At 42.5% G+C, this 27,704-nt stretch overlaps 1 protein-coding gene across 4 annotated transcripts in view; it reads right to left on the reverse strand.

The window, feature by feature from the left end:
• The window catches only part of usp45 (ubiquitin specific peptidase 45), a 47,306-nt gene that overhangs the window by 14,330 nt on the left and 5,272 nt on the right, over positions 1 to 27,704 (reverse strand). For 3 of the 4 annotated variants that reach the window (XM_080768667.1, XM_080768668.1, XM_080768666.1), the window contains exons 4-8: positions 26,700 to 26,800; positions 25,824 to 25,924; positions 10,466 to 10,617; positions 6,696 to 6,791; positions 6,152 to 6,282 (exon numbers count right to left, since the gene is read on the reverse strand). In XM_080768667.1, the coding sequence (XP_080624793.1) occupies positions 6,152 to 6,282; positions 6,696 to 6,791; positions 10,466 to 10,617; positions 25,824 to 25,924; positions 26,700 to 26,800 (581 nt within the window). The remainder of the gene's footprint in view (positions 1 to 6,151; positions 6,283 to 6,695; positions 6,792 to 10,465; positions 10,618 to 25,823; positions 25,925 to 26,699; positions 26,801 to 27,704) is intronic. The other variant, XM_080768669.1, reaches the window with a different exon arrangement.

Below are 27,704 nucleotides of genomic sequence, written 5' to 3' on the forward strand. Positions count from 1 at the left end.
AGCACTAATTCAAAGGAACTACCACTATGCATGCAGCCATGCACCTCATGTTACCATAGCACAGCAAAAGGCCCAAAAACAAGGCCCCAGACTTCCCGACACAAACTGGTCAGGCCACGGCTTGGCCTTATACTCAACTCACCGATACCCCTATATTTATTTTTGCTAGTTTGGGATGGCTCAGGGGTACAGAGGACAGAGTACAGCAACTTGCAATGCGCCTGATCTACCAGACCACAAAGACACCCGTGTACCTGTCAAACCACCTGATCTACCAGACCACAAAGACACACCCATGTACCTGTCAAACCACCTGATCTACCAGACCACAAAGACACCCATGTACCTGTCAAAGCACCTGAGGTACCAGACCACCTCCTATGCTAATTTTCTTTGGAACCAACTCTCTCTAGGTCGTCCTCAGACGAGCCCTCCATCGTCGTTTCCAGTCATCCCGGTTCTCCATACATCTGACCAGTTCGTTGGTACTTTGCGCTCCTGCGTCGTTCTTGAGTACATCCACGTATGTTAGCGTTGGACGTCCTCGTGACCGGTGCCCGTGCGTTGGTTCCCACAGCACTAGTTTACTGGCTGGCAGCTCTTGGTGTCTTTGGCAGTGTCCTGCTAGTCTCATTCTCCTGGCTGCTATTTTCTGGGTCACCCTTGGCATTCCATCATAGAGAGTTGTGTTTGTAACATGTGTGCTCTTATTGATGTTGAGTACTGCCCGCAACATTCTGGTGTAGCACCCATCGAGAGACTTGGAACCAACGGTCCTAAAATAATGTGTGTCTATGATGTACTGTATGTCATTAAATGTTTTGATGAATTGAGTATGAAGGACCAAAATGGTCCTTCATGCTTTTTCTGCACTGTTAATAAAGTATTCAATCAATCAGACATATTTGGGCATAATCCACTCCCCCGCATCTTGGCATGTAATGTACATTTTTGGGCATAATAATCCCCCAATTTGCACTATATGTCGACCATTGCCAAGCAACGCCGAATTGCGCTGATATCGGACTTGGGCATTTCCATATTTGGGCACAATAAGAACATCGCCCCAACTTCAACTTTATTAACCCATTCTGAACGGGAACCCATTTTGGTGTTAGCATCATGTTATGCTTCAGCTTTTGAAAAATCGAAGAACGACTGACATTTTTTAGAATCTGATCTCAGGTCAGAATGGGTTAATCAGACCAGTGTGTGTCCAGTGGAAACCTCGTATGAATCTGATCTCAGGTCAGAATGGGTTAAAGTACATTTTACATCATCTCCTTAACCCTCAGCATTCACTGCTATAATACAATGTAATACTGGGACATTTCTTTACCAGAGGTATTTTTCTTTTTACTTCAGTAGGTTTTCTATTTTGCTGGTACATTTTTAGATAAGTCATTTTATTTTATAAGTCATTAGATTGGTTGTGCTCGGGTGTTGCAGATCTACAAGCTCACAACGCATCGCGAGTGAGACGCACTGTGAGCTCTATTGCAACCAAGTGTGTAAGATCTGCTATTATGACACCAACGAACGCTTGTCAAAATAGTATGTCGACAAAATCAACTGAAGATTTAGTCTACTAAAATCGTATTTATTTTTTGTAGACTAAAACTAGACTAAAGAAAGAAATGACATTTATATTCAAAAGACTAGGACTAAAACTGTCAAAAGTATCACTGCTAGTGGTTACTAACCTGTACACCATGTACTAACCTGTACAGCTAGTGCCAGTGAAATATATCGCACAATACACAGTATCAGTATAATAGTATATACAGTATAGCTGTACAATAAAACAGAACAGGACATATTGAATAGGCTACGGTATGGAGGGGGCTTTTCACTATTATTAGACATATACAATGCTCTTTTGTCTCCGACAGGAGGATTCTTATTGACAGACAGGTTGGGCCCACAGTAGCCTGTATAGTGATTCTCTAGTCTAGTCAAGGCAGTCTGACGTTTTATAACCAGATGAAAAACAACCTTCAGTGTGCTTTATTTCCTCGAGTCCTCAGCCTGTATACAGCAGGATGTTATCTGTACCTTTGTGCGTATGCATGATTTTTGTGATAAAAAAAGAAAATAGCACTAGACTGGATTCATTGTTGAACCCCCTGCAGTTTTCTTGTATAAAGGAGCCTTTATAGCTCAACTCGAAAGGTTTGTCGAGAGGAACGTGTACTTCTGCAACTGAAAAATGCATCGTCGTGTGACACAATAAATGGCCATGGTGGAAAATGAACTTGATTGAAGTCCAAGAGGAAAGCTGGTGTACAATGAATGCCATCGCGAGGCCTCTTCATCCACTTGGGCAAAATTTCAACAGATTAACCCATTTTGGCCTGAAAAATGTCTTCAAAATCCTGACAGTTTTCTGAAAAACCTTATGTTTCTGTATCAGTGGTGCTCAATATTTCATGTCAAGGACCCCAAAAATTATATGTAACATGCCTCTGCCTCCCCATCTGAAAATATGTTGTTCCAGGGACCTCCCCAGAAGCAAAGATTTGAGTTCACCCTGTAATAATATATATTCAAAGATTCGTAGCGTTCATACAAGTCTTGTAGATCTGCTATATTTCAATAGCTAAAGTATAACATAATGCTTTAAAACACCAAAAGGGGTTCCCGCCCAGAATGGGTTAAGCTAACAATCAAGACATTGAATAGCAGAATGCTTGCTAGCCTTGAGTGATTGCATATGAAGAGATCTGATCCTCAGTATCTGGCAGACAGACATTGTGTGTAGACTCTTACATGAAAAGAATACGGAACAGTTAAAGCTACTTGTCATCCGTCTCTGACCCCCACTAACTAGCCCGGCCGAGACCTCCCCTGGCCCCAGAGAGTGTGTCCTGTTGACCACAACATCCTCCATGCGACTGCCTGGGCTTGGGGTTGATCTGATCTGATCTCAGACCAGGACCCCCAGTACAGCTGGCATGAGGAGGGAGGTCTGGCCTGGTGTTGATCTGATCTCAGACCAGCACCCCCCGTACAGCTGGCATGGGGAGGGAGGTCTGGCCTGGCCTGGCCTGGCCTGGCAACAATCCATGGTGTCAGGCTGGAGGCACCCAGCTGCTTACGGGTGAAAGCACATGCATGTATGTATGTGCACGTGCTTTAACCCATTTTGACCTGAGATAAGAATCTAAAAATGTCTGTTTGAAAATGACAGCTATGTTTCTATGTCAGTCGTTCTTCGATTTTTCAAAAATAGCAGACCTACAAGCTCGTAGCTATGAGCTTGTAGATCTACTGTTTTTCAATAGCCAAAGCATAGCATAATACTAACACCAAAAGGGGTTCCCGCACAAAATGGGTTAACAGACACACACACACACACACGGTCACACACACACACACACACACACACACACACACACACACACACACGGTCACACGCACACACACACACACACATACCACCAATGTCACAAACACTTGCACCGAGCCTGGTCTAAGCCGTATTAACCTGCCTATTAACCTGCCTCTCAACACAAACATACTGTACACGAGGGCGGTGTGCAGAGGAGAAAAGGAAGCCGTCGCCCTAAAGGTCAAGGTCAGAGCCGAGCCTCTCGGCTCTCTGTGTGGAGAGGAGGTGACGACGGAGGGCACAGTGTCAGTACTGTATCTCTCTATAGCTATTCTGAAGGCCGTTGCACTGGAGAAATGAAATAATTAAAAGAAGGTTTCCTGTAAACAGAGGGCAACTCTTGACCTTGCTTCCTCCTGTTCCTCCTCGGTTGATTGGGAGAGCTTAGGTTTCCCGGGGAGAACACAATGGAACATGGCGTGTACAGATGACATAGTAAACCTTCGTCCTTAGCAGTTATCCTACTGTAGCTGTGATTGAGTGGCTGGTGTAGGATAAACACACACACGCACACACATATACCCACACATACATTTATATATATATATATATATATATAATTCAGCAAATAAAAAACAAGATATCTCCTCTTTGGCATCCAAAGAGTTCAATAACGCTGTGATTACAAACACTTTTTGAACGTGCGTCGACTCAACTTATCTGTCTCCGCGCTGGCTGGCGACTTGAAAACAAAGGTAGGAGACAGTCATGTCTCCATAAGTCTCCATAATGTACAAACACTGCTAGCCTTAAAGCAAGTGCATTTGTGTAAGTAAAGTGAATGATACTCAAAGAAAGGACTGTTTGTCTCTAAATATTCTGCAAGTGCAAAAATCATTAAAAAAAAATCCAAGCAAGTCATATATGTTTTTACACCTGTTAAATAACTTTTGACGTAGCTCATGGTACAACGGGCAGTAGAAAACAAAATTGAACTCATTTTCAATATTGTTCAAAATAGAGTGCAAAGTGCAAATCTGTTCTTCTATTACTCCTCCTATTCCTACCAGTCTCAAGGTGCAAGGGAAAGGTGTGTGCATGTGTGCATGCGTGCGTGCGTGTGTGTGTGTGCGTGCGTGCGTAAGCAATAAGCAATAAGCATGCAATGTCTGCCTGTCTGAACGCACCAGTGACTGCGTATATGCTGCAGGCTGAGATGGTACCAGGTGAGGTGGCATCACACAAACATACACACACACACACACACACACACACACACTGGAAGCTAGGAAAGCTACTGTAGGTACCTGAGCACTTGAAAATGCAGCACCAGAGAGCAATCTAGTCTTTAGACAGTCAAACACACTGTAGAGGCAGCAGCAGACTGCCCTCAGCCCCTCTAGGGACACATTGTGAGCCCCATGTCCAGGCCTGTAGCAATCATAGATGGAAGAGCAATGATGAGGCTCTTACATCAGTGCCCCAAAGACAGACTCGAAGCCAAGGTGACAAAAAGAACAGTTCTACAAGCCAACAACATATCACGGTCACAGTGTGACAGTGGGAAGTAACCCTCGATAAATAAAAACTACTAAAACTCACACACTATGGATATCATAATAGCCAAGTAAATAATGGATAGTTGCAGCTCTCTATATATCACACAGACTCAGCGCGCGGCCAACCAGCACTGTACCATGTTCAAACAACAAGAGCCCAACCAGCCAAACCACTCACACACACCACTCGTCAATAAAAGACACAGCCATCCAACCGTGCAGAGAGTTCAAAGACAAGCCTGTGGACGGCTACGTTTACCATGTGGGGCCGCGTGCGGTGTGACTGCCTGCCTGTCACACGGCTGGTTAGAGCCCACCGCTGATCAATCACGACACAGGTGCTGCGGCAGTGATGGGGCCAAAGGACACACAAATAGTTGGCTGCTCCCATTTGTTTGGTTACGGTAGACTAGTCTGCATTCCGTTTGATGTTATGTGTGTGTCAGGCCGTCAGCGTGTGTGTGTTTGTGGGTGTTCACCGCTGTTCTTTATGGAGCGCGAGTCGTGGGTGTACTGGCTGGGACGAGGTGGAGCTTGGACTGGCTGGGACCAGGTGGAGCTTGGACTGGCTGGTTGAAATCTAGCCCTCGGTGAAGTGGTCACCATGGTAGGAAGGGGGGGTAGAAGCAGGTGAAAGCTGTGGCCCCCGAGTGTTGTAAACACCCAGTATGTTGGCCTGGCTAACAGTTGGTGTTCACTTTGAAGGCTTGGTTTAAGGTCGCGCGACTGTTTCGAGTGGACCACCGATGTCGATGCTAGAACATTTTTGGCCCTTTGTCATTTTGATTCAATGATTTGGCAAAACAATAAAGGGGACTTAACTTTTGTATCATGAATAAGTTCATAATGTGTTTGTTAAAGAAATCAGCTCAAATAAAACCCGGTAACCCAGTAAAAGCAACAAGCGTCCATCTGTGATACCTCAAACACACTGAAAGACATTTGAAATCCAGAGACAGTGAAAAGACTCACGTTGAACACACTTTTCCAAGACTGTTCAGAACCAGTTCAAACTAACTAATATTAGGAATAGGATCACGTTCAAATTTGGCCACATTACAATAAAAAATCAAACGGATCCGACTTGATCAGTTGATCTGGTGACGGATATGAATCCTAAACCCTCTCACACTTCATGTGTGCATACCGTCCATAGTGACTTACCCCCTATTTTAAACAAATCATTGCTGATCTTGAATATAAATGGCCATATTGGGGTTATAATCAGGTTTCTGTAATGGTGGGTGGGTGCACATCTTACTTATGGCAGAGCTGATTGAAGAGGATCTTGGGGTTGACTGGTCCCTTCCCCGTGTCCTTCATGGTGTGAAGGAACAGGAACATGGCTGAGGTCAGAGGCTCCGGGCTGGGCAGGGACACCGTCAACAGACCCTGGGGGAGGGGAAACCGTCTCAAATGAAAAGAATATCAAAACTGCACTTCCAACCAATTTGATGAGGTGAGGAATGGATAAGATGTCCCATCATGATCTCCACCTCCCAGCTCCAAATTACAGGAATAATTTTCTTCCCCCCCAGCACTGAATGCCTACAATAGAGAACACGCTTTTGACATTTCACACTTCCATTCACGGTAATTCTAAACAATGCAACTTTAATGTCATGCTGTCAGAGAACAGATGCAATAAAACAAAAAGCAACTTTCGTTAAATCATAAATAACAAGTAATATTAGTAATGGACCAGGGTGTGTGTGTGTGTGTGTGTGTGTGTGTGTGTGTGTGTGTGTGTGTGTGTGTGTGTGTGTGTGTGTGTGTGTGTGTGTGTGTGTGTTTATGGGCAGTACCAGGTTGGCCTCTACAGGGGGGCTGATCCTCAGTTTGTGGCCTTTCTCCTTTACTTCCTGGATGAGGTCGTTTAGCATGTGTGTCTGGGACAGGTTCTGTGAAGAGAGAATACAGATACTTTCATACAAATAATTACAGACTTGCATTATATCATTTCAGTTATTTAACAGGTACTATGTGAGGTAAAAGGAGCTGGGAAAAAGGAAAAACTGGCAAAATAACAAAATTAACCCATTTAGGCCTGACGTCGAAATAAATAAATAAGTCTTCTGAAAGAATATATTTTCAATTTTCAAAGATTTGTGCCGCATTTTCACGATTTAAAAAAAATAGCTAAAGTATAACAGAATACTGCTTGAAACACCAAAAGGGGTTGCCGCCCAAAATGGGTTAAAGCCTAAGAACACAAATAAAGCAGAAGCTATGACAAACAACAGATTTTGCCTATACTATATGTACATTCTCTATAAGTCTCTGCATCTCTACTAGAGAGATGGAACATTCTAAATAAAGATATTCCCTCATGTGTGGCGTTTTGATGGTGGTGGTTGATGGTGTTAAGAGTGCCGTCTAACACGTCCCGTTAAAGTGGGTTGAGGTTGGTGGTGACTGCGAAGGCCATAACATTATGATTCACATAATTGTCATACTCATCAAACCATTCAGTGAGCCCTCGTGTACTAGTCTGTGGGTGAGGGGCATTAATGTCATCCTGGAAGAGAGACCACCACCGCATCAGGATAGAAGTATCATAGGATAAATGTGATTACGCAGAATAACTGTGTTTGATTTGCAGAGACACTTACACTAAATCACATCACTAATGAGCACTAATGTGCACTTTGAGCTGCATTTCATGTCATGAAAGGTGCTAAACAATTTATTATTATTATTATTATTATTATTAATGTGTTGAGCTGTGAGCTTGTACATCTGCTATTTTTGAAAAAAAAAGGATTAAAAAAAAATCTTGGATATTTCTTATTTTTGAGCGGTGCTAGCCACTCCTATACGCAGCTACAGTATTATGTGTCCCTATACGTGTCCCTGTGTACGAGCACGACAGCTGAAACACCTCGCTAATACCACTGGATGGCACCGTTAAGCAGCTTGTGTGTGCGTACACACACTCACACACACACAAACACACTTTTCTTCTATCCTATTCTATATTATTTCATAAAACGCAGTCTCCATTCCTATTGAAACACTAGCCAGTTGAGCTGTATTTATGACTGAACTCCTGACGTTACTTGCCCCAATAAGGAGACCCTCTTTCAGAGTCATTTAGATATTTTTCTCTTGTCATCTTTAATCCCAAATCGAGGTCAAGCGGGCCTGCTCAGCATTTTTATACATGTCACAGAGCATGATAGGATGTTAATTGCTTAATTGTATCATGCAGTCCGTCGCATTTGTCAGTTATTTCGGTTTTTGCTTTAATTTGTCACCCGTCTGTATGTCATCAAACAGTGAGTTTATAAAATTAAAAGAAGACGAGCCTTCTGAATAAAATAAAACACTCAAAAGAGACTAAATTGCGGCTTTCTCTCTCTGAGCTAGTGGAAAACGTAAAAGTGGCCGATAAAATGTACTCTTGTGAAATAATTCTCGCTTCTGTTCATTTCAGCCGAGAGAGGCTTAAAACGAACCGACGATCTGATTTGAAATGCAACGAGGAGAAGATCCTTGGTGAGGAGACAACATCGCCCCTCCGTGATAATGGAGCATCTCTTTCTACCCTTTCAACAGATATTTGTTTTGTCACATTCTGGCAATGAAGACAGTTGCTATGGAGAACACACAATAGCGCCATCATTGTGAGTACCGACATGGCTCTCCTGCTGACAATTACATGTTTTCACCAGCAAGATTGCAATTTCCTTTAGAGACACAACACAAATGGGAGCGAAAGGCCCGTTACACAACACGCAGCGCTTGCAGCGCATTGTGATCTTGTAGATCTGCGCTCACTCGAAAATTTTCAATCAACGAAGACGACCCTGAAGGTTGATTACCAAAATGGCAGACAAAGAGTGTTATTGTGGAGGAAGAATGCCAGCTTACAGTCACCACGACATGACCAGAAAAGGACCAGCGTGGCTCTGTCGCCGTGATGGATGGAAAACACCTGAGACCACCTGAGAGCCACTCATCTGTGGGCAGGTGAAAGCGTCTGCCTCCAGCCTTGTGCCTTAACCCATTCTGATCTGAGACCAGATTCTAACGCACAGAAGAATGGCGGTTCTTTAACCCATTCTGTACGGGAACCCGTTTTGGTGTTGGCATCATGTTATGCTTTAGCTATTGAAAAATAGCAGATCTACAAGCTCATAGCGCGCCACCGAGTGGCGCGCTACGAGCTTGTAGGTCTGCTATTTTTTGAAAAATCGAAGAACGACTGACATTTGTATAATCTGATCTCAGGTCAGAATGGGTTAATCAGACCAGTGTGTGTCCAGTGGAAACCTCGTATGAATCTGATCTCAGGTCAGAATGGGTTAAGTTCACACGCCTTCGGAGCGGTGGTGATTTCGTCGACTAAAACTAAGACGAAAAATGCTCGACGACTACCTTTTTCCACTGAGGAACACTAAATGGAAACTAAATGAAGTCGACTAAAATCGAATGATATTTAGTCGATTAAAATTAAAAATTCCAGGTGACTGAAATGTGACTAAAACTAAATGAAAACTATTCATAAGACTATGACTAAAATATAATATTTGACAACACTGCTTCGGAGTGCTCACGTCTAACACTGCGCGTAAATACAAATTAAATGAAAATAAAATAAACTAATTGAAAAAAAGAAAATGAAAAAAACTATTTTTCTCGGAATGTAGGCTGCATCTGCGTCCCGCGATTCCGAACGTGGACATTCTGGGCTCATTTATGACGTCATGCTGCGTCCCGGTTAAATCGTTAATGGTAGTGATGCGCGATATAAATCGGTAGCTTATCGAAATCGGTCACAAAAATGCCATCTCAGATCAGTCTCAAAATAACACAGATTATTTTCACAGATTGATTGATGATGCAATAATAATGTGACCATGTCTCTGACTGTCACTTTTGTTTTGTGTATTTCTAATGTTCGAGGGCAGCATAATCCGTATAATATCGGAATCGGTCGGAAAACGGTAGCGGCAGATATACGACCATGCACACATAATCGGAGATGGGATATCAGTCATAATTTCATAATCATGCACCCCTATAGTTAACGCTTGTGAAGAGTCGCCAGAAATGTGTCGCCAAAACTGTCGCCACGAGGAATGTGGCTGTGGAATTCTCCCAATTGAAATAATAGATGTACTGCTAGCTACACAGACAATGCTTCAAAATGACCTAGCAAGCCGAAACGCATCACAGGCAGCCTAGCTTGTTTACACTGGTTTGCAGCTGTAATGAACATGTCTTGTAAAAGGTTCCACTTGAACAGAGAGGTAGGGACAGTGGGATATGTATGGATCTACAGTGCACATGATGCATGATCATAAATGTCAAAGCAGCGTGAAAAAGCAATTATGTCCAAAGGGTGGCATAATAATATATTACCGGTATACAAATCGAATACGAAGCAATGACATTCATTCTACATATTAGCACAAAGTGGCCAGGCCTTGGATTTATCATAATGTATTTGCAACAACCGTGGTTGCTTATACAAATGCAGTCATAATAACAATAGTACACTGGTTAACTGCCCTTTATATAATGTGCTCATGAAATATATGCATAGGACTGTACTTCTTGCAATACCAACCTGCATTACAGCGTTAAAGAAGCAGGTGTTACCCAGGTTGTTGATGCCTTTAACAGGGGCCAGTGTGCTATTGATCGCAGGACTCTTCCCTCTGGGCGGGTCTGCATAGTCAAAAGGCTCCTCTCGCAGTTTAATGACCCTGGATGACGACCCTGGTGGAGAGAGAGAAGGCCAGAAAAAGACGACTATAAATAATAATAATAGAATAATAATAGAATATAAACTAGTAAATAGCAAAGGGCTGAGCCAATAGGCCTTGGGTCTGGGAAGGGACTGTTATACAACGTCTACAGTAGAGTGAGTCAGATCTGGTGCACCGTGATATAGGACATGATCCAACGAAGTCCACACCCACAACACCAGAGGGAGTGCAACAAACCATGTGCAACCCAGATTCGGCACAAACAAGGGACTAAATTATTTTCACTCCTATGTGGAACGCCCTACCAACAGTCATTAAGACATGCAAATCCCCTGACTCCTTCAAATCCACTCTCAAAGGGCACCTACGGACGGCTGCAATTCGAAACTGGCCCCTGTAAAATCTGAATCCCCCCCCCCCCTACCCACCCACCCCTTTCCCCCTCACTGTTTGTTACTTTTCCCTTTTTACCTCCTTTATGATGAATTCCCATTCTGCTCTTTTACTATATAGAAGTGTATATTTGTATGTCCCTAAATGTTTTGATGAATTGAACAAGGTGGACCCTCTTGTAAACAAGTGTAATGCTTTATTGGGTCGTCCACTCACAGTTAACAGTCTTTGTATTGAGTTGTGCTTGAATTGTATTGTAATTCTGCAAACTGTTAATAAATATTTCAATCAATCAATCAATCAATCAATCAATGACTGATGCCGAGCTTTCACAAGTAAACTGGATACTGTTACAGACTCCGTGGCTGCTGGAAGGGAACATCAGATCGTGAGACTGGAATCAGGTCTAGGAGCTGAAAAAAACAGTCTGGTTACAGTAGCTGGGAGTAGGGTGCTGTGGTGACAGCTGTAAGGAGAGGCTGGTCATCTGGGGCAGCAGATGACAGCTGGAGAAGTTTCCGTTGGTTGGGGAGGGGGGGAGGGAGAGGGCGAGGGCGAGAGCTCTCTGAAGCCAGCTGTTACTCCTGAACACCACTGTGCAAACTAACCAAAAACTGTCTGGAACTCACTTAGATGGCCAGAACCCGAGGTTACAGGTAGACATATATACGGTAGAACTACTATTTTGACGATCGTAAACTTGAAGCGCTGTAAGTGTAAGTGGTCACAGAAAATGTATCTTCATGCTATATTCATATTCATCTGTTCAATAGTTAAGAGTCAATTGAAAATGGTGGTCGCGGAAAAAGTGGAACTATACCGGAAGGAAGACATGAGCGTTCTAGAATAGTCTGGGGTGGATTGCGACCACGCAGTTTCCTTGTTCCTCGCTTCACTGGGACTTGAAGGGACTGCCTTTTTCGCAGAGCTTTAACCTCTCAAAAACTATGAATAAACCTAAACTCACAGAATAACCTCCAAACCACGGCCACCTGGATGAAAGCTCTGTAAAAATAATAAATAAAAAAAATACTCGTCCTTGGCAGTGTGAACTTTTGGAAAAACTCGTTCAAACTCGTCCTTGGCAGTGAATGAGTGAACTTGCTTGGGTACCGGGTACCTATAAAAAGATAAAATAATTCCATTTTCTGGTTCTCCCCATTGGTTCCCACAGACACAAAGTCACGCACTGTTTCTTCCCTTTTAAAAGTCAGGCGATTGGACTCAGCTTTTGAACACTGCCTCAGACACTTCTCTTTTCAGCTTGCAACAAGCAAACCACCTCCATCCTCAACTCCACCTTGTCCATCTAGTGTTGAGAAGGAAGAATGTTCATCTGCACTGCCACCACCAGCGTCTAGACCCTAATGGGGGGTTCCCCCTATTAATAGCTAATCTTATACATTAAATGCAATTAGAGTCTAATCACCAGAACGTTATCTTTTATGAAATAAAACTATTCATTTGCAACAACTTGAGCTCTCCTTTCATCGGAATACCATTTTGAAACCGAAATATGGAACCGTTAGGAAATGGAATGGATGTTGAGAAGTGGAATCGGTACCGGACTCATGAATCCTAACGATACCCATCCCTACTGGTAGCTAACAGTCTTTGAACTAATACAGAGGAGTCAAGAGGAAGCTTAGGTGCAGAATTGTCCTCTGCGGTCACTAGTTCAACATGAAGCCAAACCAGAAGCAAGACTGCATATAAACAAGGCAGTAAACAGCTCAATACGCCAGCCAGTTCCAATGCCATATCTCTGCAGTTAGGGAAGAAGAGATGTTCTGCATTTCTATAGCGCTTTTATCCAAAGCACTTTACAATGTGCTACACTTGTAAAGGAACGTTTACCATTGACACACTGATGGTGCAAGGCACCAACCTGCTGTAAAGAACAAGCTATAGATAGATCGATGACACACAACTCTGAATTTATACTATTCATCTTAAATTCTTCAAAGGCCCACTGACTTTACATCTCTTCACAGTACAATGTGTGAAATGGTTTTGGTCCAACTACACACTTCACCCAAATAAAACAAGACACAAGAGCAGGTTGGCCTATAGGGTCTCTCTGGCTTAAACCCACCTGTGCGTCCAAAACCATGGAAACTGAACCCAACCAACCAATTTTTATAGTCATAATTAACAACCTGCCCTTTGCTCTCACCAATCCTCCTCTCGACATGAGCCTGTCCTTGCCCCTTGCTTGGCTCTCTGATTCATATAGAGCTGAGCCACTCTCCGCGAGCACAACACATTTACTGAAAGGCTTTTCATGCAATAGTCCAGTCAGCAGCCCACTACTGGCCTCTACCCAGCAAGCTTTCTTCTCCAAGGACAAGGACCTTGACAGGAGTGTCCTGGCCACGCTATAGCAAACCGAGGGCTTTTTACTCGTGGCCCTCCAACACACTCATTCCATTTTCCCCCCCATGAGAAGGTGAAGCCATAGGAAAACAAAATGGCAACTCCTCTATTAAACTGGAACTCGGAAGAAAAATCCACATTCAATTGCGCGGTACACATTTCTTTATTACATTTTTACAGTGGTAGAAAAACTGCTAAAAAAATCCGCTTTTGAGTACAAAACGATAATTGTACTCCAAGGCCAAGTTTGTCTTTTTCTTGCCTGGACCAATGAAAATGTTTAAACAAAGAAAAATCCTCAGTGTAAAAAGTAACACAAATGGGGTCCATTTTTAGGCACATTTGTACACGTTCAGCGTTAAATGAACACTGGATAGATAGATACCATCTAAGCATACATAGCCATGGAAATGGATGTTAAAAAGTTAAATGTAAAGATATTTTAATTAAAAAATATATATTTTCATGAACGGAAATGCCGGAGATTGTGGAATAGTTGCCTATGGCTACGTGAGACTATACCTACACTCCTACAGTGTGAGACTATAGAGCGCCGCAGTCCCTCCCCATTTCAGAAAAACGAGTGGCCCAGGAAATGAAACCCCAATGCATTCTCCCATCGGCACTTCTAATATAATTTATTTAAAGACGGTAAAGAAGAAAAGAAAGCCAGGAGACAACACTATTTGTTTTGTTCTTCGTCTTATAAATTATTTGATCGGCCCAAAACATTGTGTTCATTGTCATGATTTGTCACGATCCGAGTTGGCTTTGTCCGCGGCGTAACCGTCTTTAAATAAATTATATTAGAAGTGCCGATGGGAAATGCATTGGGGTTTCATTTCCTGGGCCACTCGTTTTTCTGAGAGGGGGGCGGGACTGCGGCGCTCTATAGACCTACATACAGTGAGTGACACTTGTTGAAAGGGTGGAGTATAGAGAAGTGAAGCCTGAGGGAGGAGGACAGAGATGTGCTACAGCTTGGCAGGACCGATGGCCGTCATGGCGATCCGCCCAGTGGTGCCAACAGCATCTGGCTATCCACGATGGGCAAACATCTGGGGGCTTGGTTCCTGTTCCTCCCTCTCCCTCCAACACCACAGCCATATGGGAACACCCATATGGCTGTGGTTACAGGACACGGAGAAAGGTTTAAATGGGAGGGAGGGGGTTCACAAAAACGTCGTATATTGGAATGTGTGTGAAGCAGGTGTGAAATGATGCATGGATATCTGTGAGGGTGTGTGTGGTGTGTGTGTGTGTGTGTGTGTGTGTGTGTGTGTGTGTGTGTGTGTGTGTGTGTGTGTGTGTGTGCGAGCGAGAGAGAGAGAGAGAGAGAGAGAGAGAGAGAGGGGGACAATGCCTACTTCTTATGTATGCGAGAAGGCTGGGGAATATCGATTATGTCATAGTGAACACAGTGACATCAATATAATAGTGTTGGTTTGTGATTGTCGTCTATTAATGGGGTGGCAGTGGCTCAGGGGTAGAGTGGCCCGTAGCGGCCGGATGGTGATTTCCTCCGCTGTCGGTGTATGAATGTGTATGTGAATGGTTGAATGTAATGCACAATCTAATGTATAGTAAAGTGATTTGGATAAAAGCGCTATATAAATGCAGCATTTACAATGTTATTAATTCAATAGTAACCAACAAAGTTTCAAGAAGAAGTCGGTCGGGACTGGGAGTGGCTTTATCATATTGTATGTATCCCCATTACAATGCGCTGGCTAGACCCGTGGGAGATGGAATGGTACCATTCAGTACCATCAGCTCCCAGTACTTCCCACACGACCTTGTGGTCCAAAGACGAGAGCTCTACCGACTGAGCTACCCGGACACAAAACTCTCACTTTACCCATTTAGGCCAGCCGTCAAAAAAAAAAGAAAGAAAAAAAGAAAACGTATGTATTCAAAGATTTGTGCCGCATTTTTACGATTTTTCAAAAATAGCAGACCTACAAGCTCGTAGCGCGCCACTCGGTGGCGCGCTATGAGCTTGTAGATCTGCTATTTTTCAATAGCTAAAGCATAACACGATGCTTACACCAAAATGGGTTCCCGTTCAGAATGGGTTAAAAATCTAAATGTATTGTCTATCTATGACATTAACACACAGTCCTGTTCTTTCTTTCATCTATAAATGCCTTACCTTTCAAATATGCCTCCGTACACGCTAGTTCGCTACACCTTTCAAAGAATATGTTAAGGCCAACTCTCAAGTTCACGATAATAGACTGTCTAGACTGTCTAATACCAGACAATCTGACTATCTCCATCCTCCCGCCAGTACTGTCCATTAAAGACAGAGGTTTTACAGTCCATGTTCTGTACCCTGGTATACACACACACACACACACACACACACTTATTGCCAACTCCTCATCTTCACGCAGAAACTTTAAACATAGATTGAGGGCCAGCCTGATGACTCAAGCCTACCATATAATGTAGCCTTACATCTGCATATACACAATACGTACACGCATGTGCAGACACGTGTACACATATGCGCATTCACACACACACACACACACACACACACACACACACACACACACACACACACACACACACACACACACACACACACACACACACACACACACACACACACACACACACACCTCAACACGAGTGTAATAGTGTATTAGTTTAGTCGATGCCATGTCAATACGTTTGATTACTATGTTTAACTTACTTGTTTATCATTTTAGACGAGAACCACGTATAAGCCATTTATGGGTTTACTTTCTCACCTGCACTTAATTCTGTCTTTTAATAACGTTACCTTTGTTGTTGTACAGTTTTTATCGTGCGAATAATATGAGTGGTGTCCGGATGTGGTGATCTGTAAAAAAATATATCTACATATTTATATATAGTGATATAATATTTATGCATTACAGTAAACTGATCAAATTATCTGAACCTACATTATTATATTATTATTATATATATTATTCCAGCTGTTCTATTATTTGGTTTACCCATTTAGTACTTATATTTATTATTTACTGATCCAAAATCTCACTATATTTTGTGAAAATAATCCTCCCCACAAATATTATAGATATTTGATTTTGGGAATGTTGCAACTAGTGCTGGCCCTGGGCGATATGGACCAAATAAAATATACTTTATACCTCAATATCGATGCGATATTCCTTACCTCAGGTACTCACCGCACAGACATACAGCACTATGTGCAAATATGTAGATATTGTTTGATTTTATTAACCCATTTTGGACTGAGGTCGATAAAAAAAAAAGGCTTCAAAATCCATGGGTTTTTTCTGAAAAACCCATGTTTCTATGTCAGTGGTGCTCAACCTTTTTCATGTCAAGGACCCCCAGAATTATCTCTATTGGGCCACGGGACCCCCATCTCAAAATATGTAGTTCCAGGGACCCCCCAGAAGCAAATATTTTAGTTAAAAATGTTCGCTCTGAAATATATATATATTCAAAGATTTGCACCACATTTTCACGACTTTTCAAAAATAGCAGACCTACAAGCTCGTAGCGCGCCACTCGGTGCCGTGCTATGAGCTTGTAGATCTGCTATTGTTCTATAGCTAAAGCATGACATAATGCTTGAAACACCAAAAGGGGTTCCCACCCCAAAATGTGTTAATCTCCCTCTCTTCCACTCGTCACCGTCCTAGACCACAGCTAGAACTTTCATATCATAAATATCGATCCGACACGTCGCCGTGCTCCATGTCAGAGAGTCAAAGACACTAAACCAATTAGGCCTGGATGTGCAACCTGAGCTGCCAGGATAAGCAGCAGAGGAATGGCAGAGGACCAAGCCTAGCGGAATGAGGATGCCCAGCATGGTCACACACTACTCTGCATCTGGGACCGTCTCCCAAGGTAAACAATGCTCAGAGAGCCATCTGGTAAGGGAAACGAGGGGTGGGTGTGTGTGTGTGTGTGTGTGTGGGGTGGGTGGAGGAGGGACGAGGGTTTTGCCGACGAGCACAAGCATATGGAAAAGCAGATTTTTCCTCTCCCTGCAGCAGTCGTCGGGGAAGGCGAACGTCTGGATGCGCCGCGTCCACGCTTGACTGTGCCGCGCTCGGCAAACCACCACCTGGCCCTCCCCGTGCTCACCCACCCAGTGTGTGTGTGGACAGCAGTAGCACTGTGGAGCCTGTCCCCAGGGCAGAGCAGAGCGGAGCAGAGCGCAGAGCGGAGCGCAACACACGTGCCGCACGACACAAACGCTCGAGAATCCTCCAATGACTGCCCTTTTGCCACACATGCCATTCAGGAGGGAATGCAATAGGAATTTGGAATTGTGATGCTGTTGTTGGTTAAACTTTAAAACTTAAAAAAAAAAAAAAATGCCAGTCACCAGTAAAGTAATAAGCAAGCATAGATGAAATAAGGCGACATAATTCTGTGCACTATCACATTTTTGTATGTTTTACATTTGACTGTTTATCCATTTTGACCTGAGATCAGATTCTAAAAATGTCTTCTACATCCTGACAGTTTTCTGAAAAAGCTATGTTTCTATGTCAGTCGTTCTTCGATTATTCCAAAAATAGCAGACCTACTGTACAGGCTTGTAGCGCGCCACTCGGTGGCACGCTACGAGCTTGTAGATCTGCTATTTTTCAATAGCTAAAGCATAACATAATGCTAACACCAAAAGGGGTTCCTGCCCAAAATGGGTTAAAAAAAAAGTTGCCAGTCACCAGTAAAGTAATAAGCATAGATGAAATAAGGTGACAGAATTCTGTGCACTATCCAATTTGTGTAGATTTTTACAGTTGACTGTTGTCTTAACAAAAGCCAACACCAGACAAAGTCCATTACAGTGGGACTCGGTCAGACAACCTCACCCCCCTACATATGACAATATGACATTACTATGGCTATGGTCTTTGTATTGGTAGTAATCACAACCTCCATTAACTGAAAAGAAACCTAAATGTGTTTTTTTGTATTAAAATGGGCTACATGCCAAAAACTAAATTGTAGAAAAAAAGAAAATCTGCCTACTAGTACAATGCAGGAAGCTACAGTGCAGCAATAATTCAGCATACAAATATGAATTCATTATCATAATCAAATTCAGGTATCAGTTAATAACAATCATTTTGAGTCCATCTAGAATTAGTTGTAAGCTTGTAAATGGACAATTTAGTATAAAGAAGTATAAAGAATAATATATTTTTTAAATCACATTGATATCTATTTGTCTATATCGGATAGCTAAATATATATTTTTAAAGCTTCTCCATTATTCAATGAATTTTAAAAAAAGTAATTGATATCACCAAGATAATCGATAATCGTTGCAGCCCTAATCCTACAAGGATCATGAATGATGACCAACGAGGTGTTCATTATAATCTGCTCAGACATTGTATATGGCCAGTTGGTTTCATGTATACAGTGCAGCGGTGTGGACAGCCAAGGCCACGTCCCCTCATGCAGTCAGAGAACGGCCAGTCAAGAGGAAGACCATGCAACACCAAATGTCTTATTAATTTTGCTAATTTGTTGTGACTGCGGGGCACGAAAAGCCCGTTTCTTTGCCATCTGAGGCCAAGAAGACACTGAAGCAGCATATTCCATTCACGCGCGCGCACAGTCTCGCACACACACACACACACACACACACACACACACACACACACACACACACACACACACACACACACACACACACACACACACACACACACACACACACACACACACACACACACACACACACACACACACACACACACACACACACACACACAGCCACACACACACACACTGCCCACTATCTGGCCTACTTCCGTGTGCGGTGGTGGGAATAAAGATGGAATCACCCTTGATTACCTCCGTGAAAGCACCACCACCAGGGGACAAGTTTCTTGCTGGCTGTTTGACTGATAACCAGGCCTATAACTGATAGGCAAGCTTACGTGACGTGAACAATAAGCACACACAGAAAAAATAAATAAGTCTTCTCTAAAGCCTGTGTTACTGTAGATTTGGTTTACGCGTCACAGCGCAGCGTGATGCGACCTTGTTGTCTCTACATGCTGTGTTTTGGAAGACTGGTTGTTTGCACACCGAAAACAGCAGCTCTACATTTGCCATCCAGGATATAGCAGGCATTAACCAACACCAATGTTTATCCAAAGCTGCTCAAAATGAAATGTATTTCTCTTCATTGTATTGCATATATACTACATTAGTTGAAGTGAAACCGAAGAGCAATTCTTAAAAGATTGGATAAAGAGTCGCTATAGAAATGATAGACCAGGCATTTATCAATAATCAATCAAGATGCTTTTTTGTGTGGACACTCGATCACAAAAGCACTGTGGGGGCCAAAAACATCTTTAGGCTACACGTGGAAAAAAGATACAAAAGTGCATATCTATATGGACCCCGAATACTGTACCCCTGGTGACCTGGAAGATGTCACCTTAACCCATTCTGACCTGAGATCAGATTCATACGAGGTTTCCACTGGACACACACTGGTCTGATGAACCCATTCTGACTGACCTGAGATCAGATTGTAAAAATGTCAGTCGTTCTTCGATTTTTCAAAAATAGCAGACCTACAAGCTCGTAGCGCGCCACTCGGTGGCGCGCTATGAGCTTGTAGATCTGCTATTTTTCAATAGCTAAAGCACTACATGATGTTAACACCAAAATGGGTTCCCGGTCAGAATGGGTTAATTCTGTATCTAAAGGGACACAGTAAATGTATATATACTTTACATATCCATGACCTTCAGCCCTTTCAATAGTATATATTGTATTATGACCCTAGGATCATGCGTTTACACTTATGTGTAGTTCCTTGTGTGCCTTCTTCCTTCCCAATGCATGATCTGGATTGATATTGATAAATGGTCTGTCGTTTCTATAGCGTCTTTATTCAAAGCCCTTTACATTGTGTGTTATACTGTATGTATGCATCCATTCACACACCAACGGCGGGGAGAAAACCAAGCACCAACCTTTCTCATCAGGACCAAACTTGCTCAAGGACACTTTGTTTTTCTTTTTTAAACTGGTGTTGACTGGCTGTGTTAGGGGACTGAATTTTTTTTTATTACGCTTTCGGCCAGGTCTTAACCCATTCTGACTGGGCACCCATTTTGGTGTTGGCATCATGTTATGCTTTACCTATTGAAAAATAGCAGATCTACAAGCTCATATCGCGCCACCGAGTGGCGCGATACGAGCTTGTAGGTCTGCTATTTTTGAAAAATTCGAAGAACGACTGACATTTTTAGAATCTGATCTCAGGTCAGAATGGGTTAATCAGACCAGTGTGTGTCCCGTGGAAACCTCGTATGAATCTGATCTCAGGTCAGAATGGGTTAACAATAAGAAGGCAAAAGAAACGGACAGTTATACACTGTTTTGTCACATCACCATTTACACACACGTAAAAAGTGGGTGAAATTTGTTTTTTTTCGTTCAGACTTTACTTCGGAAGTCTTACCTTGATCAAAAACGAAAGATTTGTTTGATTCTAAAGCCTGCTATTTGAACACCACGGCAGGAACACACACAGTGCTTTTGTGATAGAGTGTCCACACTCTGGTCAATCAAAACACAAAAAAAGTATCTTGATTGATATTGATAAATGCCTGGTCTGTCATTTCTATAGCGTCTTTATCCAGTGTGTCACGTTCGTCCATTCACACACGGTGGCGAACCTGCAAGACACCAACCTGCTCATCAGGACCAACCTTGCTCAAGGACACTCGCAACACAATGCGAGGAAGAGGCAGGGATCGGACCGGGAACCTTCCGGTTGTCAAACGCTCACTCCACCTCCTGAGACAGTGGCGTTCAGGTAAATTCATAACAATAAACACAAGGAAAGCAAAATGGAGAAATATAGGCAGAGTGCCGCAAGCTCTGATGTCTATTCAGTACTGGCGTCTGGCAACATTTTAATTTACTCCACAAAGACACCCCAGCTGTGTTACAAGACTGAGCTGGGCTCCCAGAGGTCAATTTGCTTTTTACCGGGACTCTGATACTTGAGCTGAAGGCCTTGATGGTGAGAGCGCACAGTTAATAGATTTTCTTTCTTCCACAAGCTGTTGTTGTACAAACTATTATACATTCTGAAAAATTCCTTTCTGGGGCTCTTTTGTGCCCGAGGTCTATGGGGGGGGCGGAGGGGGGGAGAGAGCGCAACAACAGCCGCTGCCTAAAACCTGGCCTTCAAGCTAGAATGCAATTTCACAAGCTCCCCAAGAGACAGTGACAGTCAATTTCAATACAACAATGGCTGCCTGCTTCTTTACCCAATTAGCCAGACGGTGGAACAATCAGGTGCAGGGTAGGTGACAGGTAATTCAGAGAGGCAAAGAGGAAGAATGTAGGAACTAGATGGTGGGTGGGTGACAAAACAAACAGATTTTTAGCAAAATGACCACTTATAAAGTAAAGTTGCAGCAACTAACTATAAAGTAAATACTTTGTTGACCAGGGTCCCCCAGGGGTCTGTACTTTTTTTCCCCTCTACACCAAGCTTGTAGATTTTTGCTGAATGTTTTCCAATGTTGGCCTAATCTTCGCCTACTATAACATGCATGCAGAAACTGTATGATGGAACTTGACTTGATGAAGTCAGGGTGGGCTCAAACAAGCCATAGTGTTTTCTTGGGTATTTAATCCCATTACCAGACCTTGTATTGAACTGTACTTTCCTGTGCTTGTCCTTGCAAAATGTTAAATTAATAAACTATACAGTCTTCCTACCTTCTAACCTCTTATAGAGATGCATGTTTCATATGTGGTTGTTATGTTTAAAACGACAATGCTTCTTTTTTTATTATTATTATTATTAACATAATTATCATAAGTCTAGTGTCTTTAAGTAATGTGTAGTTGGTATGAATGTAATGTAAAATTGTACGGTATAAGAATATATTTTTCTAATTACCTTCATCCATTTGTTTCATGTTATTTATTTAAATGCAACTCATATCATACCAGTTGTGCAAATTCATACCTTTGGCAGGCAGTTGGAAGAAATTACTCAAACAATTGAAAGACCTGTCCTGAGGACGACCCTACAAATGTCTGCTAAATCCGGTAGTTCTTTCAAGATTTTTCAAAAATGTAAAAAAAAAAAAAAAAAGCCAGATGTACAAGCTAGCTCGCAGCTGTGAGCTTGTATATCTGCCATTTTTGAATAACCAACGCTAAAGTCTAAAATGACACAGATGCTTTCCTGGTTTGGGTTAACAGAAGATTTGTCAAATAGACCTCTAAAATGTCTAATACAGTATTTACAATTTCAACTAATGTGTGGGCAGTGGTGGAAAAAGTAGGCCTACTCAAGTGTTTTAAAACTTGAATTTTAAAGTATGAATACTGGAATGTAGAAATGGTCCGTTACAAGTAAACGTCCGGAATTCAAAATGTACTTGAGTAAAAGTACAAAGGTATTGGTATAAAAATGTGCTTAAAGTACCAAAAGTAGAAAGTATACTCATCATTATCCAGTCCCATTTCAAGTTTTCAAATGTTTCCAAAATAGCAGATCTACAAGCTCTACAATGCGTCGCAATGCAACGCAGTGTGAGCTTGTAGATCGGCTATTTTCAAACGGCCAAAATGTATATATAATAGGGCTGAAGTAGTTCATGTGCGTTTCGCGATGATAATCAAGATCTACGAAGTAACTAGGAACTAAAGTATTCCAATAATTGTAGTCGAGTAAAAGTACAGGTAAAGTACAAATCCCTCAAAATTGTACTTAAGTAAATGTACTTTTTTTAATATTTTTTTATATACCGGTATATATTCTTTTGCATTATATTGAACAGGGCAAATCATTACTTGGGGTTAACATTTGTTTACTTTTCCTTTAGGCACATATGATATAGCCAAGGTCATATCACCTCACAAACACAGGTGTGCATTCATTTGTATCTCTTTTCTGACTATACTGAATAAACAAACTATAGAGAAAGTGATCTTCGAAGGACAGGTCAGGTATAGGTTATTGTGGCCCAGAAATGTTCGGAATTCAGTCATGTGTTCATCATGGTTTGCTAAACATTTTGCTGCAAGTCTATAGAGCTCTATATGCTGAGAGAGTGAGTGAGTGAATGAGTGCTTGTGTCCAGTGAAAATGTGTGCACTACAGCTGTTGGACTCCTGTCCCTCGCCTTATCAAGGACCCTGGATCCCACAAGTACAGCACACACAGGCACAGAGGTGGCAGAACAGAGTGAGAAAGAGAGAGAGTATGCCAGAGAGAGAGAGAGAGAGAGATAGAGAGAGAGCAACAGAGTAGTGGCTGGAGCCCACACAGCTGCACTCGTTCTTCAGGGAACCCAGCCGGGAAGCGTCGCTCAAGCGCCTAATTCCTCTAATATGTGCAGCCATGCGGCAGGCGGAGGGACGGGCGGGGGGCTGGAGTGCCATCCCCGCGTCTCTGCAGTCTGGCTATAGAGAGAGAACGAAGGGGGTACCAGTCTGACTTGGTCCGAGACCAGGCCCATGCTGGACACTGCCTACCGGGCAGGAGGAGAGGCTGAGCACAAGCAGAGAGAGGGGATGCAAAAAAGGACACATGGCGTAGAGCCCACCGACCAGATTACGGAGCGGAGAGTCCCGTCATGCCAGCCCCAGGCAGAAGCATAGGGATGCAGGCACGGGTCGGACAGCAGGGGGTTGGGGAGGAGGGTGAACAAACAGGGTGAGGGGGGCATCTGTGGATATTCATATGGTTGAGTGGAGGGGGCTCAGATGGCCTGAGTAAGGTGAACGGGAAATAGAACTGCAAAGAAAGTAAGCCATAAATAAAATGGTAATGGCTGTGTGTGAGAGAGTTGAAGAACTGGACATTCTCTATTAATTCCAAAACCTCTGCACCTCAGTTCCTGATATTTGTACAGGCAACCACTAAATTGTGTCTTTATACAACAGGGAAGCCATTTTCCTATTAAAGTTACAACTTGCTTTTCATTAAAAAAAAACATCAAGTTTCAGACAGCACTGTGTGGACGGATATATGAAATGTTTAAAGCTTGCATTTGCATTGTATATAAAAAAGTGTGTGTTTTTTCCAACAGAAGGCCTTTTAGCTTGAATCTTTTTCAGCACCGCCACAATGGTTGTGCATTATTTTACAGTATATCCATCCAACTTATACAGCAGGATCACTTGGAACAAACAACAATCTGCTTACTTAACACATTTTCGGACTGAGGCCGATTCTAAAAATGTCTTCTAAATACTGCCCTAGGTTTTCTGAAAAACGTTTTAAGATGTTTGAATACTGTACATACTGTACAGAACCCCAAGAGGGGTTCCCGTCCAGAAGGGTTAGAACACCAAAAGGGGTTCTTGCCCAGAATGGGTTAATGGAATGCATTCTCTCTCAGAGAGAATGTGCCAGTCAGATAAAAAGTTTACTGACTGGCACATTTGAAACTTGTCTAAACTGTCTTTTAAAAGATGTGGGTGGTGTGTGTGTGTGTGTGTGTGTGTGTGTGTGTGTGTGTGTGTGTGTGTGTGTGTGTGTGTGTGTGTGTGTGTGTGTGTGTATCTGTGGGGGGGGGGGGTATATGTCAGTTGCCACTAGGGGGGGTAGGTGAGCTGCAATAACCTCATCACTTAAAAGTAGTAGACTGCTGGAATAGCACCTTCTCTGTTTCCTTAGTCATTTAACCTGCTCTCCATCGCTCTCGCTTCCTCTCAACATTTTGTATTAGCTATTAGTAAGTGGTCACTGACTGGGAGGGGAATTGAATTGAAACACGGTGGTGTGTGTGTGTGTGTGATCACTCTGCCTGGGCCACTACAATATTATGACGTTTCACTCCCTCTGAACACAAGACCTCTTTCTAATCCATTTCAGCTCAGAAATGTTCCAGTTCAACAATGATGTGCACCATTTCAATACAAGACAGGCAACTCATTTACATCTCCCAAAGTTCCATACTGGTCTGGGTCAATTTTCCATCAGGTATGGAACAGCTATATTGACATCTCGTCGCGGTCTACTTCACTAAATCATATTAAATACAGGCTTAGAACCCATTTCATGAATAAAATAAGACAAAAAATGTTCGTCGACTACCTTTTTTCACTAACGAAAACTAAATGGAAACGAAATGAAAACTAAGCTATGATGATAAAACTAAGACTAAATATACTGACAATTTCGTCAACAAATTAAAACTAAAATGTTAGGAAGGGACTATAGTGGACAAGAGGTCCAGTAGGCTATAAGTCATTTTACAATTGGTTGCATGCTGAAAACTATTCAAGAGACAATGACTAAAACTAAAATCGTAATTTGCTGCCAAAAACAACACCAGATCTAGTCTTTCCCTGGTGTACACAGTGAGACCAGGGAAAGAAAAGGGACAAAAAGCTCATTTTCACCAGATGCAGAGGAGCCAAGGCCTTGAGGTCCGCAACCAAACAAATTACCTGATGCTGCCTTGACTGAGTGCTTTTGTAGAAAGTCCAGGGTCTGGGCCAAAGCCTTCTTGTTACAGTGAGTGGAGAGCTCTTCATTACATTCAAAACACCTGTTAAAAAGACAGAAGGTCACCGAAATGACTAAAAACTGTTGGAACAACATTATTAAATGATGACAAATAATTCGAATAGCAGAGCGTTTACCAAACACTTCCCTGAGGACACAGTCACAAAGCTCTTTTATTAATTTTTAGGGCGAATTCTACCATTGCATTTCAGTGGGAATGGAGTGGTTTGCTTCCATTTGTGAATTGTTTTCTGCAAACACACAAAAAAAACACTCCATTCCCATTGAAATGCATAGGCCCTCATAGGTAGAATAAAGGTGTGGTGTGACTGCGCCCTAAAACTATTGTCAGAAACATATTCACACAGTATATACAGTATATCACACAGTCTAGTCTGCCCACTCTAATGCCCAAACCGCACCAATGTATCGCCACGCAACTCCTTACAACATGCAACCATTATCCCCAATGGCAGGTGCAAGGAGTTGCATTGGTGTGGTTGACGGTTTGGTGCAAGGAGTTGCGACTAGTTGCAAACTGGTGTGGTTTGGGCTAAATGCCTGGTTTATACATAATTAACAGGTTCCGTCTATCTGACGTGTCCCGGCACCCCAGAGCTCCTATTTTGAAGGAATCCCGGGACTGATTGTGTTAAGTAATTATTAAGATGCCACTATGCGCAACAATTGTTACTACCTACTAGATTTCCAGCACTGACAATCACATACATGATTTGTTTTAATGTAAATGGGAGCATTTACAATGTTTACAGAGCTTGGTTTTTCATTACAGATCTGAACAAGGGAAGGCTTCTCACCAGGCCTTCCAGGTATTGAGGCTGATGGTGATGCAGTGAGACTCCTGGTGGAGAGCTTGGTGATGCTTGGCGGAGTGCTGGATCTCTGACTGGTTACAGCCCTGTAGAAGGAACACAGCATGGACTTTAAAACAAAAACACTACTCTGGAGACAAACTGAGTTACTGTATATCTAGAGCAATTCAATGCGAGCGTAGTCTTGCGTAGCCAGACAACCATTACACAATCTCCGAATGCTATATGGAGTCTGGAACTACACCTCCCAAAATCTGAGTAAGGAAGCTGCTATTTCCGTTCACGAAAATACTTTTAAAATATCTTCATTGTTTTATTTCCTTTTCTGCTAAGCAACAAGCTATATATATTATTAGATGATTTCTATTTATATTAGTATAAACTGTAATCACGGTGGGGAGGAGGCTCCACTTCCGCTTTATATTTTACTCATGATAGAGCTTCCGTTGCTCCAGACTGTATGACATAAATACAAGCATTTGGAAATTGCGAGAGGCAACAGTCTGGCAACATGAGACTAGTGTGAGCGCACAAGCCAACCATCTCAGTATTAAGAGAGCCTACAAGGCCAACAATGTTCAAATAAAATTAAGCATTAATCAGTCTTTCTGGAAATATTTTCCACTGCATAGATTTCGTGGCTGCATTCTAGCAAACTTCAAAATCAGTTATTTTCAGCGAGCGACAACATTGTACTACAGCATATAAAACATACTTAATATATAGTTGCACACCAACAATCAGCCAATTGCTGATCTTAAAGGACCACTTCACCACTTTTCAACCTATGTTCATATAATTGGTCCTCACTAATAATCATGATAAAATGGCACAATTTCTTTCTACTCCGTCTGTGTCTCATAGGAGGGCTGTGGGCAGTTCAGAAACCCGTCCACCAGTGACATCATCGATGGGGAATTCAAGCTAATAGAAACTGCAGGCTTTCTAGTCCTGAAAAGTTGCAATGCTAAAATGGAAGCCATTGTTCTC

The sequence above is a fragment of the Protomyctophum bolini genome (genome assembly GCF_963924005.1).
Source record: "Protomyctophum bolini genome assembly, chromosome: 7".
NCBI classification, from domain to species: Eukaryota; Metazoa; Chordata; class Actinopteri; order Myctophiformes; family Myctophidae; genus Protomyctophum; species Protomyctophum bolini.